The sequence below is a fragment of the Haliotis cracherodii genome, unplaced genomic scaffold, assembly GCF_022045235.1.
Source record: "Haliotis cracherodii isolate W230 unplaced genomic scaffold, xgHalCrac1.p SCAF_21, whole genome shotgun sequence".
In the NCBI taxonomy this organism is placed as follows: Eukaryota; Metazoa; Mollusca; class Gastropoda; order Lepetellida; family Haliotidae; genus Haliotis; species Haliotis cracherodii.
Genome location: NW_027266277.1, coordinates 2,935,510 through 2,952,355, shown reverse-complemented (window position 1 = coordinate 2,952,355; position 16,846 = coordinate 2,935,510). Strand labels below are relative to the sequence as shown.

Sequence of the window (16,846 nt, the reverse complement as noted above, 5' to 3'; positions counted from 1 at the left end):
GTTTCAACTGTGTGTCATATATTTGAAATAGTATATCTGGTGATGTTTTGACTGCTTTGGTCCCTGATATCCGTGATGAGAACAATACCCCTGCATGTTTGTAGTTGAGGTCTTCATGCCTGAGCCGATGTATTTACATTTCTCCCTTACGAGACCACCATTCTGAAAATGATATCTCTGTGTTATTTGAAATAACATCCAATGCCCATTTGGTACAAAGATTGCACGCGGCACCGATATAGGGTATCATATTTTGACAGAAATGAATTTGCCTGGTTTTTGAGATTGCAAAATATTAAGCAAATCCTTTGAGCTTTTGAGAATCCACATGGTATTAATACCACTTGTCTCAATCACATTCTGTGAATACAAAAAAGTCCTTCCTTGATTGTATTAAAGATTATGTTTAATCGTAGAGACAGGGATTTGGTGGTACATTTGGTGGACCAATATATATCTCTTTGTACGGATTTTTATGGAGCTTGCGAATCCTGTATAAAAGAGGAGTAGACATATTTTTACGGCAGGTTACGGTTTTGTTTATCGTCACAATACATATAAACATCCCTGTGCAGTTTAGGGATGAGGTCCAGCCATAGCTCAGCCTCCCTCTGTCGAAGACGAGTCTTGACCTCCATGTTGGTTATAAAGCAAAGATAACTCCAGTCGGGACCAGAAAACTCTGTCCATACAGTCGGCAGTTTGTCCTCGACAGCGGAGTTGGGATTACTGCAAGGACAGTACAGATCACAAACTATGTGTACCAGGGGGCATAGGTGTACAACTAAAACTGTTGTTTTTAGATGTCCAATTGAAGAGATGTGATTACAAACAATGAAACATGGAGACATATATGGAAGTTTTATATCAGATATTGTGTTCATCAACACTAAAGGGGGCACGGGTTGCCCAGTCGTCTAAGGCGCCGCGATTCGCTGTGCAGAGTTGCGTCCCTTGGGCACGCCAGAAACCTATGATTTTGGGTTCGAATCCCGGTTCGCCCTGATTATGTTTCTAGGTTTGTCAGCACCATACCCGTGCTCGTGGGTTTCATCGAAATGGTAAATGTCTGAGACCTGCATCACTTCGGGCTTTCCTCCCACATTCAGCTGACACGCCGCGATATAACTGGAATACTGATAAAAGCGGCGTTAAACCCAACTCACTCACTCACTCACTCAACACTAAAGGATCTGAATACTGCTACCACCACAAATCTTGATGTTGCGTCTTCTTTAATACATGGATGCCTCAATCAGAAAAAAACACATCAAAGATGTGAGAGGAATAATTTCTGATAGAAAACTAGCTGATTGTGAAGGCATTTGAGTGGCTTCACCTTCATAAGTGAGAGCTGCTGCTTGAATTCATAGGAACTTTACATTAGAAAACAAATGACTTACGGAAAAAGCATTTATAATATTACTGAGAAAGGGTTTTCAGAAATTTGCAGCTACTGTATCCTACTTCACCTTGTATTCAGTGTCTCTATTATCAGTGCAAAACATCAAAGAAATATTCACCCAGTTTTTCCAAATTGTGCCAGGATTTGAACGAATTTGTCTGACAGAAGATACTCCTCTTGGCTGATGTTTCCAGTGATGTTGTACTTCAGACGGATGAGGGTGTCGTTAATCCCGAAGGAGTAGTTGATGTCGTCACCATGAGAGATTCCTGTAATGTAGAACTTTTTAGCGTATGTCGGGTAGTGATCAAAGAAGTACAGGAAGGTTTTCCCCGACGATTTGTTGAGATCACGTGCACGCGCAATCCTGTAGGCAGACATCAAGAAAGCAGTATTAAGCATCTGCTCCAATACTGAGACGGCTGTTTGGTTGAACAGCGGATATGGTTGTTGGTTGGCTACGTAGATTTGAGATTCAAACTCCACAACATCTATATCTACATTCAAAGATACTCCATAGATTTGTTTCAGTATCGTGTGCAAGTATTCGCCCTGGAAGTAGCCAGGCTTTGAAATAATGTCGAGCCCCGATATGTTATGTAGGTCGCCATATTGCATTGCTAAATGCACCATGATCCCTCCTTCAGCATTGTTGACGCCAAACATCATGTCATATTCATTGAATCCAACTGACTGGAGAAAACTGGCATCGTCAATCAGCCTACTTGGTTCTCCCACCAAGAAGTGGTGGTCTACTACCGGGCTCCAAACAGCATCATCAGAATATGATGTCAATGACAGGTTAAAATTCGAACCATCAACGATGCTTCTGTAAGGTAACTTTCGAAGGCACTCGATCATGCGCATGTCGCTGTGGGCATTATGGCTTTGATTTTGTGAAACGGGACAGTTTACATTCTTGGCTAGTTGATAGGCATATTTACTTGCATCCGTCCGACTTGTCCAGAATCCAAGTGCTGATCCACTTTGCATGATGACTCTCTTAAACAAACCTTTGGACAAGGGGGAGAGAGTGTGATATGATACGCTTGCCCCTCCTGCAGACTGTCCATATATGGCAATGTTATTGACGTCACCACCAAAGGAGGCAATATTGTCTTTGACCCACTTCAAAGCAAGAACCTGATCCAACATGGCGTAGTTGCCAGGAATGACGGTACTTCCGGTACTTAGAAATCCCAAAGCTCCAAGACGATACTGAATGGAGACTCCAATTATCTGAGCCTCAGTGGTTATTTTCCACATGTTGAATTTCACAGCACCACCTCTGTACCAGCCTCCCCCGTGTACCCAGACCATCACAGCCCGGGGGGTCGGGGAGGACATCTCAGGGGTGAACACATTCAGGGTCAAGCAGTCTTCATCCTGAGAAGTTGGTGCCAAGTGATGATGAGGGACGGATGGTTGAGGACACACGGCTCCAAATGTAGCTGTCGTCTTAAATATCCCTTGTGTTCCAGGATGTGGGACAGGGTTCTCAAACCTGAGACTTCCTAGCGGTGGTTGAGCGTATGGGATTCCAAGGTAAGTGATGTAGCTCTTTCCCGTGGGTGACGTCTGGTACACGCCTTGAACCGACCCCCAGGGACAGTGTACGACTGGGGTAGGGTCCCCCCATACATGCTGAAGTGCAAGAAGAAGAAGCCAGCGACATGCCGATCCTTTCATTTCGATTTATTGATATTTTTGTTCGCCGTTTAGGGCGTTATATATGTGTAACGTTTAGACGGACATTGCTGTATTGTTGGGCGACAGAGGATTTGAGACAGGTGCATGTTGGGCAATACTGATAGCAACTGATTACTCACTGAGTGATTTATACATTCAGGTTTTTGTAATCAGTGTAGCTATTGTTTGTATAATAATAATAATAATAATAATAATTAAAGCTGCAAGCAGCAATGGCGGGCTCCAAGTAACACTGTGCCCAAACGTCCGTGTTCGAATCCTCAAAGGGTTTCCTTGAACCAACTCCGTCAAATGTAGGCACCACTTGCAGGGTATCGTCGCAAGGAAATTGGCGTGAGCCAGAGTGTCCAGGTCTGTTCTAAAACCATTCCCGACCTCGAACATGTTCGAATCCATAAATGGTTTGCTTGTACCAACTCTGTCAAAAGATGTCACCCGAAATCGCCGCTACGAAATTGCCGTGTTCCAGGGGTGTCCAAAGTATTGATCAAATATTACCACCAAGCGGTGTTACTTTTAGCATACAACCAATAACAATAAATGAGATGCATATGGCACACTAACTTCATGTAAACTTGCAATAGTTTCTGTGGAGAACCTTACAAGATATGATCTTCAAAGCAAAATTTCGTTGAAAAATATGATCAACATCAAAATTCAATACGACCGTAACTAAAAAGGATATCCAAAATCGGCTATTAAAGTTTGATGCGTTATGTATGGAGACAATTATTAGAAAGTTTGAAAGCATTTCATGCAGTAGACTCAAAGTTGTTTGCATTTGAAGACAGGTACCCTAAAAACACTGTGAAAACCTTGAATCCAATATGGCTGCCAAACCACGTGACCAATGACCAAAGTCAAAGAACAAAAAATGTCAAGCAGCCCAAGCAGCAGATACATGCAAGTTTTCAACGTAATCGAATAAGCGGTTGCGGAGCAATAGGGCGAAATACATCTTCAAAATATTCTGTTCTTTTAGTTATCTGCCCTTGGCGTTTGTGCCTACGGCCTTCGGATTTTGGCGGGCACCAGTACCCACCGGTCCACATACACACACAAAATGTGAACATAATCGAGCCAGTGGTTATTTTTCTAGCTCTGGTACAAAAATCGGCTGAATAATAATAATATTAAATCAAACGCTAACACTGGGACTCTTCAGCCTTTCGGGTTGGTGACTCTTCAACAGGCTGTAACTTCTTAGTCAGTTGGGCTCAAGTCAAATGGATTATCGTTCTGCGTTCCTCCGGGACCCGGGTTCCTGTCGCATTGTTGAGATAAAGTGCTAAAACCTGTTTCCCACCTCGTTCATATATTCGAATCCTCAAAGGGTTTACCTGTACCAACGCCGTCAAATGTAAAGAACCTCTTGTGAGACATCACCACTACTAAATTGACATGTGCCTGGGTGTCCCGGGATGTTTACACCAATTTCCAACTTCGACCCTGTTCGAATCCTCAAATGGTTTGTTTGTACCAACGCCATCAAATGTAAGGAACCGCTTGCGAGACATCACCCCATGTGTCCCAGTGTGTTCTTAACCCATGTTTGACTACTACCATGTTCGAATCCGCATATGGTTTGCTTGTACCAACTCCGTCAAAAGATAGTCACCGTTTTCAGGACATTACCACTACCAAATTGGCGTGTGCCACAGTTTCCCAGAGTGTACTTAACCCATTTCCGACCTCCATATTCTAATCCGCAAATGGTTTGCTTTTAACAACGCTGTCAAAAATAAGGTACCATAGCAAGTGGCAATTGAAAAATGAAGAACCAAGTCAGCAAGTCTGACAACCCGATCCGATTAGTCGCCTCCTGTGACAAGCATAGTTGCCTCTTGAGACAAGCATCGGTTGAAAAAGGCCAATTCTAACCCTGATTGTCAAGGGTAGTACACATAATACTGAAGAAGACTGTGGAGAACGTTTGGGTATCTGCAAAGCCAGTGAATGGGGGTTTATGGTAGATTTATGAGGCGCTTCCTTTAGTATTTGTACTCAAGTCTCACATTTTACTAAAATCAAATAATACCACCAAGCGAAGGTGCTTTCAGTATGCAACCCAGAAAAAATTTAGGTACATATAGTATCAAAACTTAATGCAAACTTTCCATAGTTTCTTTTTAGAACCTTATAAAATATGATCTTTAAAGTAAAATTTGGGTTAAAAAAATGATCAAAATCAAAATCCAATATGGCCGCAACTAAAAAAGATATCCAAAATCGGTTATTAAAGTTTGATGTGTTCTGTATGGAGACCATTCTCAGAAAGTTTGAAAGCATTTCATGCAGTGGACTCAAAGTTGTTTGCATTTGAAAACAGGTACCCAAAAGACACTGTAAAAACCTTGAATCCAATATGGCTGCCAAACCACGTGACCAATGACCAAAGTCAAAGAACAAAAGATGTCAAGCAGCTCAAGCAGCAGATACATGCTAGGTTTCAAAGTAATCGGATAAGCCATTGCGGAGCAATAGGGCGAAATACATCTTCAAAAAATTCTGTTCTTTTAGTTATCTGCCCTTGGCCTTTGGGCCTACGGCCTTGGGTTTTTGGCGGGCACTAGTACCCAACGGTCCACATACACACACCAAATTAGAACATAATCGACCCAGTGGTTATTTTGCTAGGTGTGGTACAAAAATCGGCGGAATAATAAATAATAATAATAATAATAATAAATAATAATAATAATAAATCGAACGATTTCAATAGGGCTCTACAGCCTTTCGGCTTGGAGCCCTAATAATGATAATAATAATAATTAAAGCTGCAGGCAGCAATGGCGGGCTCCAAGTAACGCTGTGCACAAACGTCCATGTTCGAATCCTCAAAGGGTTTCCTTGTACCACATTCGTCAAATGTAGGCACCAATTGCAGGGTATAGCCGCTTCGAATTTGTCGTGTGCAGAAGTCTGTTCTAAATCCATTTCCGACCTCGCACATGTTCGAATCCTGAAAAGGTTTGCTTGTACCGACGACGTCAAAAGATAGTCACCGCACATCGTCGCTACTAAATTGGTGTGTTCCAGGGGTGTCCCAAATATTAATCAAATATTACCACCAAGCGGTGTTACATTTACTCAACAACCTTACAAGATATGATCTTTAAAGTAAAGTTTCGGTAAAAAAAATATATAAAAACCAAAATCCATTATGGACGCAACTAAAACAGATATGACAAACGGCTATTAGAGTTTGTTGTGTTGTGTGTGGAGACAATTCTCCGAAAGTTAGGAAGTATTTCATGCTTTGGATTCAGAGGAGTATGCATTTGAAGACAGGTACCCCAAAGTCACTGTGAGAACTCGGCTTATGGGGTTTGATGTGTTATGCATGGAAACAATTCTCAGAAAGTTTGAAAGCATTTCATGCAGTGGGTTGAGAGGGTTTGAAGACATATACCAAAAGAAAAACTGTGAGAACCTTGAATCCCATATGGCTGCCAAACCACGTGACCAATGACCAAAGTCAAAGAACAAAAGATGTCAAGCACTAAAGGCAGCAGATACATGCAAAGTTTTAAAGTAATGGAACCAGTGGTTGCGGAGCAATAGAGCAAACTGTACCTTAAAAATTACTTGTTTTTTCAGTTATCTGTCCTTCGTCATTGGGCCCACGGCCTAGGAATTTGTGTGGTATCTAGTACTTAACTATCTGCAAACGCATTCAAAATTTGAACACAATTGAGCCAGTGTTTTTTTCTGCTAGCTCTTGAACAAAAAAAACGGCGGAATAATAATAATAAACATACATGCAGCAATGTCGGGCTCCGAGTGACACGCACGCACAAACGTACGGAAAAACGAACGCACGCCCTTGGCATTTAAAAAGTATCTGGAACTCAACTGTCGCATACGCATACACAATTTAAACATAATCGAGGAACTGAGCGAACGATAAATGGTGCTTTCACAATGGTGTGGCCGTATAGGACACAAAAACGACAGTTTTGATACCACTTAGCGCAAAGCGAATGAGCCTCAGTGACTGAATGAAGGGAGTTTCCTGCCGTAGGGCCCACTTGCGGACAATCAAACGCAGCCAAAGACGTGACACCCAGCCCCGCTCAGGACGGTCGCGCCGACTCGGCTTGGGTTGAGACGGGATCGCATCGTTTGAGTCACATCGGCATTATTACAGCTATAAGGCGGGAAGCCCAGACTAAATATCTTGCAAATTACTTTAAAATATTATGACACGTGAAAAAACTGTATTAATTTATTGATGAATGTGCTGTATCGGTGTTCATAATTACTTTCATATGAGTAAACTATGGTCTTTATTTTCAATCTGGTAGTTCACTGGTCCGTTTTGACAAACAGTTTTCGTCAGAATTATGGTCCGTTTTGCTGCTAGCCGGTTTGGCGCAAAATTCTCAAAAGGGAGGTAACTCTCTTCACCCCATGCCTCATTTTCGACCGACATTTTCAGCAGGTGAGGAAAGGTCTATTTGTGCATGATTGAAACTGACATAATACGGCAAATAAGTAGTATGCCATCATTTTTTTCCTTTAAATATGTTAACAAACAGATATTTGATGTTCATGTTGACTACATGTAGCCATAATGTAGGAGACATGTGAGTTTTTTGAAAATTACATCGTAGCCTTGGGTCATGTCGCGGCTCTCTGCTTATCGTAGCGTGAAGCATGCATTCTCGGTTATCGCAGTACGTGTCATGTAAGTTGAACGGAATAAACCGCGCTCACTAACCTTTATGGTTATTCGTGTTCTCTATAGTTCATGCAATTTTGTAATTCATTTTATCAAACTTTTCATATTATACATAGAAGTTCATCATTTACTTTTGTCGCGCGGCCTCGTGCTGGACTTGTATGGATGCTCGAATAGGAGTTAGGACCAAAAACAGGACACAATGCCACCAACCACAAAGTAGGATGATGCCAGACTTCAGGGATTTATTCAGACAAGTATCTGTTATAATTAATAGGTATTCAATGCATATCTCCCAAAAATTACAAAAAAATTAGAATCAAGATAATTTCATTTATTTCAATGTGTGATTGAACAAATTGAAATTGGGGGGGGGGGGGGGGGGGGGGGGGAGATGGGGCGGGCATAGTGTTTTGAAGAAAGAGATATTTTACAGCCACACCTTTATTTATTTCAAACTTTTAGATTGATTTATTTGTAAAAGAAAAATACATTGCAAGAATGGCAAATTATCTTTTGTCCCCTGGGGGCGGTTGGGTAGCCTAGTGGTTAAAGCGTTTGCTCGTCACACCGAAGACCCAGGTTCAATTCCCAACATGGGTTCAATGTGTGAAGCCCATTTCTGGTGTCCCCCGCCGTGATATTGCTGGAATATTGCTAAAAGTGGCGTAAAACCATACTCACCCACTTTTGTCTGTTGATGGAGGCTGGGATTTTGTATTGAACATTAGATATTTTTGCAGCCACAGCTTATTTTATTTGTAACTTTTAGCTTGATTTTTTTGTTTAACAAAAGTACATTTGATTAGATATTTTTACAGACACGGCTTTATTAATTTAAAACTTTAAGCTTGTATATTTTTTAAAGAGAAATACATTGCAACAAAAGAATATTTTAGAATCAAGATAATTTCATTTATTTCAATGTGTGATTGAACAAATTGGGAAGGGTGGGGGGTGGAGGTAGTCTTTTGAAGAAAGATATTTTACAGCCACACCTTTATTTATTTTATATAACTTTGAGTTTGATTTATTTGTAAAAGAAAAATACATTGCAACAATGACAATTATCTTTTGTCCATTGACAGGAGCCTGGGATTTTGTATTGAAGATAAGACATTTTTATGACATGTAAAGATCCAGGGTAGAATAGGTCTTCAGCATCCCATACTTGCGTTAAAAGGTGACTAACAGGATTGGGTGATCACGCTCTCCGACTTTATTGATGCATGTAGCTGTATCCCAATTACGTGGATCGATGCCCATGATGTCAATCACTGGATTTTCTGGTCCAGACTCGATTATTTACAGACCGCCGTCATATAACTGGAATATTGCTGAGTGCAGCGTTAAAGAACAAACATATATTTTTACAGCTTTATTTATTTTAGACTTTATTATTTAACACTGGATTTCGGGTAGCCTAGTGGTTAAAGCGTTCGCTCTTCACGCCGGCGTAAAACCATACTCACTCACTCACTCACTCATTAAGCTGACACGCCGCGATATATTTGGAATATTGTAAAAAGCTGGAATATTGTTGGGTGAGGAGTTAAACCACCAACCAACCGTTTTGTGACCGATCATTGGATTGTCCAAAACATTATCAATTATTTACAGACTGCTATCACAGAGCTGAAATACTGTTGAATCTGGCGTTAAACAACAATCAAAACTTTACAGGCTGAATCTTCAAGTTGGAGATTTGACCTATTGTGCAAGAATTTTACATTTATAGTAAAGAGTGAAGAAAAGTGCGTGTTGTCAGTTTTTGCATTTTGAAGTTGTTGAAGATCAATGAAGAATCATGCGTGATATTTGCAATTGATTAAAGTGTGAAGAAAACAAGGTGTTGTGTCAATTTCTCGATTCTTCGATGTTTTAAACTTTAGTCAATGGTTTCAAAACCAACATTGTAATTTCTTGAACAATATTAGGTAACCGAGATTAACATTAACAAGGTGTTGTGTCAATTTCTTGATTCTTCGATGTTTTAAACTTTAGTCAATGGTTTCAAAACCAACATTGTAATTTCTTAAACAATATTAGGTAACAGAGATTAACATTTAGTCACAGAAATAAACTTATGTTATTTAAAAACATATATCTACAAAATAAGTAAACTATGATTTCACAGTTATGGTAAAGAGTGAAGAAAAGTGTTGTCAGTTTTTGCATTTTGAGGTTGTTGAAGATCGATGAAGAATCATGCGGGATATTTGCAATTGATTAAAGTGTGAAGTAAACAAGGTGTTGTGTCAATTTCTTGATTCTTCGATGTTTTAAACTTTAGTCAATGGTTTCAAAACCAACATTGTAATTTCTTAAACAATATTAGGTAACAGAGATTAACATTTAGTCACAGAAATAAACTTATGTTATTTAAAAACATATATCTACAAAATAAGTAAACTATGATTTCACAGTTATGGTAAAGAGTGAAGAAAAGTGTTGTCAGTTTTTGCATTTTGAAGTTGTTGAAGATCAATGAAGAATCATGCGGGATGTTTGCAGTTTATAAAGTGTGAAGACAACAAGGTGTTGTGTCAATTTCTCGATTCTTCGATGTTTTAAACTTTAGTCAATGGTTTCAAAACCAACATTGTAATTTCTTAAACAATATTAGGTAACAGAGATTAACATTTAGTCACAGAAATAAACTTATGTTATTTAAAAACATATATCTACAAAATAAGTAAACTATGATTTCACAGTTATGGTAAAGAGTGAAGAAAAGTGTTGTCAGTTTTTGCATTTTGAAGTTGTTGAAGATTAATGAAGAATCATGCGTGATATTTGCAATTGATTAAAGTGTGAAGAAAACAAGGTGTTGTGTCAATTACTCGATTCTTCGATGTTTTAAACTTTAGTCAATGGTTTCAAAACCAACATTGTAATTTCTTAAACAATATTAGGTAACAGAGATTAACATTTAGTCACAGAAATAAACTTATGTTATTTAAAAACATATATCTACAAAATAAGTAAACTATGATTTCACAGTTATGGTAAAGAGTGAAGAAAAGTGTTGTCAGTTTTTGCATTTTGAAGTTGTTGAAGATCAATGAAGAATCATGCGTGATATTTGCAATTGATTAAAGTGTGAAGAAAACAAGGTGTTGTGTCAATTACTCGATTCTTCGATGTTTTAAACTTTAGTCAATGGTTTCAAAACCAACATTGTAATTTCTTAAACAATATTAGGTAACAGATATTAACATTTAGTCACAGAAATAAACTTATGTTATTTAAAAACATATATCTACAAAATAAGTAAACTATGATTTCACAGTTATGGTAAAGAGTGAAGAAAAGTGTTGTCAGTTTTTGCATTTTGAAGTTGTTGAAGATCAATGAAGAATCATGCGTGATATTTGCAATTGATTAAAGTGTGAAGAAAACAAGGTGTTGTGTCAATTACTCGATTCTTCGATGTTTTAAACTTTAGTCAATGGTTTCAAAACCAACATTGTAATTTCTTAAACAATATTAGGTAACAGATATTAACATTTAGTCACAGAAATAAACTTATGTTATTTAAAAACATATATCTACAAAATAAGTAAACTATGATTTCACAGTTATGGTAAAGAGTGAAGAAAAGTGTTGTCAGTTTTTGCATTTTGAAGTTGTTGAAGATCAATGAAGAATCGTGCGGGATATTTGCAATTGATTAAAGTGTGAAGTAAACAAGGTGTTGTGTCAATTTCTCGATTCTTCGATGTTTTAAACTTTAGTCAATGGTTTCAAAACCAACATTGTAATTTCTTAAACAATATTAGGTAACAGAGATTAACATTTAGTCACAGAAATAAACTTATGTTATTTAGAAACATATATCTACAAAATAAGTAAACTATAATTTCACAGTTATGGTAAAGAGTGAAGAAAAGTGTTGTCAGTTTTTGCATTTTGAAGTTGTTGAAGATCAATGAAGAATCATGCGGGATATTTGCAGTTTATAAAGTGTGAAGACAACAAGGTGTTGTGTCAATTTCTTGATTCTTCGATGTTTTAAACTTTAGTCAATGGTTTCAAAACCAACATTGTAATTTCTTGAACAATATTAGGTAACCGAGATTAACATTAACAAGGTGTTGTGTCAATTTCTTGATTCTTCGATGTTTTAAACTTTAGTCAATGGTTTCAAAACCAACATTGTAATTTCTTAAACAATATTAGGTAACAGAGATAAACATTTAGTCACAGAAATAAACTTATGTTATTTAAAAACATATATCTACAAAATAAGTAAACTATGATTTCACAGTTATGGTAAAGAGTGAAGAAAAGTGTTGTCAGTTTTTGCATTTTGAGGTTGTTGAAGATCGATGAAGAATCATGCGGGATATTTGCAATTGATTAAAGTGTGAAGTAAACAAGGTGTTGTGTCAATTTCTTGATTCTTCGATGTTTTAAACTTTAGTCAATGGTTTCAAAACCAACATTGTAATTTCTTAAACAATATTAGGTAACAGAGATTAACATTTAGTCACAGAAATAAACTTATGTTATTTAAAAACATATATCTACAAAATAAGTAAACTATGATTTCACAGTTATGGTAAAGAGTGAAGAAAAGTGTTGTCAGTTTTTGCATTTTGAAGTTGTTGAAGATCAATGAAGAATCATGCGGGATGTTTGCAGTTTATAAAGTGTGAAGACAACAAGGTGTTGTGTCAATTTCTCGATTCTTCGATGTTTTAAACTTTAGTCAATGGTTTCAAAACCAACATTGTAATTTCTTAAACAATATTAGGTAACAGAGATTAACATTTAGTCACAGAAATAAACTTATGTTATTTAAAAACATATATCTACAAAATAAGTAAACTATGATTTCACAGTTATGGTAAAGAGTGAAGAAAAGTGTTGTCAGTTTTTGCATTTTGAAGTTGTTGAAGATTAATGAAGAATCATGCGTGATATTTGCAATTGATTAAAGTGTGAAGAAAACAAGGTGTTGTGTCAATTACTCGATTCTTCGATGTTTTAAACTTTAGTCAATGGTTTCAAAACCAACATTGTAATTTCTTAAACAATATTAGGTAACAGATATTAACATTTAGTCACAGAAATAAACTTATGTTATTTAAAAACATATATCTACAAAATAAGTAAACTATGATTTCACAGTTATGGTAAAGAGTGAAGAAAAGTGTTGTCAGTTTTTGCATTTTGAAGTTGTTGAAGATCAATGAAGAATCGTGCGGGATATTTGCAATTGATTAAAGTGTGAAGACAACAAGGTGTTGTGTCAATTTCTCGATTCTTCGATGTTTTAAACTTTAGTCAATGGTTTCAAAACCAACATTGTAATTTCTTAAACAATATTAGGTAACAGAGATTAACATTTAGTCACAGAAATAAACTTATGTTATTTAGAAACATATATCTACAAAATAAGTAAACTATAATTTCACAGTTATGGTAAAGAGTGAAGAAAAGTGTTGTCAGTTTTTGCATTTTGAAGTTGTTGAAGATCAATGAAGAATCATGCGGGATATTTGCAGTTTATAAAGTGTGAAGACAACAAGGTGTTGTGTCAATTTCTCGATTCTTCGATGTTTTAAACTTTAGTCAATGGTTTCAAAACCAACATTGTAATTTCTTGAACAATATTAGGTAACAGATATTAACATTAACAAGGTGTTGTGTCAATTTCTTGATTCTTCGATGTTTTAAACTTTAGTCAATGGTTTCAAAACCAACATTGTAATTTCTTAAACAATATTAGGTAACAGAGATTAACATTTAGTCACAGAAATAAACTTATGTTATTTAAAAACATATCTACAAAATAAGTAAACTATGATTTCACAGTTATGGTAAAGAGTGAAGAAAAGTGTTGTCAGTTTTTGCATTTTGAGGTTGTTGAAGATCAATGAAGAATCATGCGGGATATTTGCAGTTTATAAAGTGTGAAGACAACAAGGTGTTGTGTCAATTTCTCGATTCTTCGATGTTTTAAACTTTAGTCAATGGTTTCAAAACCAACATTGTAATTTCTTAAACAATATTAGGTAACAGATATTAACATTTAGTCACAGAAATAAACTTATGTTATTTAAAAACATATCTACAAAATAAGTAAACTATGATTTCACAGTTATGGTAAAGAGTGAAGAAAAGTGTTGTCAGTTTTTGCATTTTGAGGTTGTTGAAGATCAATGAAGAATCATGCGGGATATTTGCAGTTTATAAAGTGTGAAGACAACAAGGTGTTGTGTCAATTTCTCGATTCTTCGATGTTTTAAACTTTAGTCAATGGTTTCAAAACCAACATTGTAATTTCTTGAACAATATTAGGTAACAGAGATTAACATTAACAAGGTGTTGTGTCAATTTCTTGATTCTTCGATGTTTTAAACTTTAGTCAATGGTTTCAAAACCAACATTGTAATTTCTTAAACAATATTAGGCAACAGAGATAAACATTTAGTCACAGAAATAAACTTATGTTTTTTAATAATATATATATCTACAAAATAAGTAACATTTAATCCAAATGGGGCCCAGACTCTTAATTTCATGGCTGAGGCAAGCTAGACTTGAGTTTGACTCCGCAATTAATGTATTCTCTATTGTCTGGGAGACAGACATATCCAAGACTATTGGTTTGTTAAATACATGTATTCTTCACAATTAAGATCCATGCTTGCCGTGAGAGGCGACTAACGGGATCGGGTGGTCGGGCCGGGTGACTTAGTTGATTCATGTCATCGATCCCAATTGCATTGATCGATGCTCATGACATCACTCATAAAAGCTTGAATATTGCAGAGTGTGAAGTAATACCACCAAATAAATTGAAATATTCCAGCTATATTTTACAGTTATAGTCAAGATTGAAGAAAAGTGTGTTGTCAGTTTTTGCATTTTGAAGTTGTAGAAGATAAATGAAGAATCTTGCGTGATATTTGCAATTTTAGGGTGGAGAAAATAAGGTGTCAATTTCTAGATTCTTCGATGTTTAAACTTTAGTAAATGGTTTCAAAACCAACATTGTAATTTCTAAAACAATACTAGGTAAGATAGATTGACATTTAGTCACATATTTTTTAATAACATAAGTTTTTTTTTGTATCTACAAAATAAGTAAAATATTATCAAAGTAAAAGGAACCCAAACTCTTAATTTCACTGCTGAGGCAATCTAGACTTGCCAACTAATTGTAGTCAATTAATGTATTTTCTATGGTCGGGGAGACACATATCATAGACGATTGGTTTGTTAAATACAGGTATTCTTCACAATTAAGATCCATACTTGCTGTAAGAGGCGATTAACGGGATCTGGCGGTCAGGCTCGCTGACTTGGTTTGAAGCATGTCATCGATGCTCATGATGTCAATCACTGGATTGCCTGGTCCGGACTCGATTATTTACAGACCACCGGAATATTGCAACAAACACGAAAGGACAAAAAATGTCATTGTTGAAATGCATCCTCCCCCCCCCCCCAAACAAAAAAAATATATATATATATATAAAATAAAGTTTTAAATAAATAAAGATGTGGATGTAAAAATATCTAATGTTCAATACAAAATCCCAGCCCCCGTCAACGGACAAGTGGGTGAGTGAGTATGGTTTTACGCCGCTGAAAGGTCAGGGTGAAAACATGTCAAGAAAACTGAACATCCTGTCATGACCCGTCATCTCTAGGCTGGTTCTTACTGACCATGGTGTTATTCAGCCGAGCATCTCTTTGCTATGGAACTGAGACATGTGAGAAACCACACGAAAGTCTTGCCATGTGCAGAGACATGGTAACATACGGGGAAGACAACAATGCTTGTCGTAAGAGGCGACTAACATGATCGGTTGAACAGGCTCGCTGACGTGGTTGAAGCATGCCATAGATCCCAATTGCGTGGATCGATGCTCATGATGTCAATCACTGCATTGTCTGGTCCATTTTTTTTTTACAGACCGCCCTCATAGTGCTGAGTGAGGCGTTAAACAACAAATAAACAAAGCACACGTGTTTACCTCTTGGAAGGTTGGTTGGTTTGTTGTTTAACGCCGCACTCAGCAATATTACAGCTATATGACGGCGGTCTGTAAATAATCGAGTCTGGACCAATAAATCCAGTGATTAATATCATGAGCATCGATCCACGCAATTGGGACCGATTACATGAATCAACCAAGTCAGCGAGCCTGACCACCCGATCCCGTTAGTCGCCTTATACGGCAAGTATGGGTTGCTGAAGACCTATTCTACCCCGGAATCTTCACGGGTCCTAAGGGTGGTTATCACTCATATTTTTGTTTCAGATATGGCACGGAGGAAGAATTGGAGGAAGGTGCAAGCTATGAAGCAGCGGATGGAGGAGTATCACCTCCCTAAAAAAGATACCGGGGAACGAAACCCCGTTAAAAAATCACACAAGAATTTGCCAATGAGCAATCAAATGAATGAGCAATTGAGCAATCAAACAAATGAAATTGGTCTTGATACAAATTGTCATCAGGGGGAAGCTTACCCTGAACATATCCTTGAACATGATACTGAGGAAGTCAGCCTCGTTAAAATTTGTCATCAAACCGCAAACACTGAACATATTCTTGATCACACACCTAAACCATTACCTGTAAGGGATATTGCTAGCTGCAAAAATGAGATGAATGAAAATAACTTGGCATCTACAAGCACTGCACAAAGTCATGATCAGTCGACTGGTAATGCCCAAACATCGTACGACTTGCGTGTAAATAGAAAAGCACTGTGTGTTCAAGGGTCTTTTCATCAAGGTCATCCTAGATTTGGCAAAAACAGTGGAAGACAATGTGTTGCTAACAGTGCATCTGCAATGTTGTTCAACCAAATTTTGGATATTTCCTCGTGGGACCGTTATGATCTTGATAACGTTCTTTGCATAGGAAATAAACTCTATGGAGATTCATTAGATGAGAGATCATCAACTACTCATAATCCATACCTCCTTGTGTCTGAGATTCCTGCAAACGTAAACATCTTTGATAAAGAATATACATTCAGCCGTGGTGAATCTTTTAGTGGCTTTGTGCTTAAGGATGTTA

At 37.2% G+C, this 16,846-nt stretch overlaps 1 protein-coding gene across 1 annotated transcript; it reads right to left on the bottom strand.

The window, feature by feature from the left end:
- Positions 1-465: 465 nt before the first annotated feature.
- LOC139470950 (cholinesterase 2-like) lies at positions 466-3,085 on the bottom strand. The gene is made up of 2 exons (XM_071253274.1): positions 1,524-3,085; positions 466-729 (listed from the first exon to the last, which is right to left on the bottom strand). Exons 1-2 carry the CDS (start codon positions 2,750-2,752, stop codon positions 519-521), a joined length of 1,440 nt encoding a protein of 479 aa, XP_071109375.1. The 5' UTR covers positions 2,753-3,085; the 3' UTR covers positions 466-518.
- Between the last annotated feature and the right edge of the window lie 13,761 nt (positions 3,086-16,846).

What these genes read in the sequence shown, in the direction of transcription:
- LOC139470950 (XM_071253274.1), bottom strand. Translation starts at nt 2,752, where the DNA reads ATGTCCTCCCCGACCCCCCGGGCTGTGATGGTCTGGGTACACGGGGGA. An exon ending in GCACAATTTGGAAAAACTGG is followed by an intron (nt 730 to 1,523) that starts GTGAATATTTCT and finishes CTGTCCTTGCAG; the next exon opens with TAATCCCAACTCCGCTGTCG.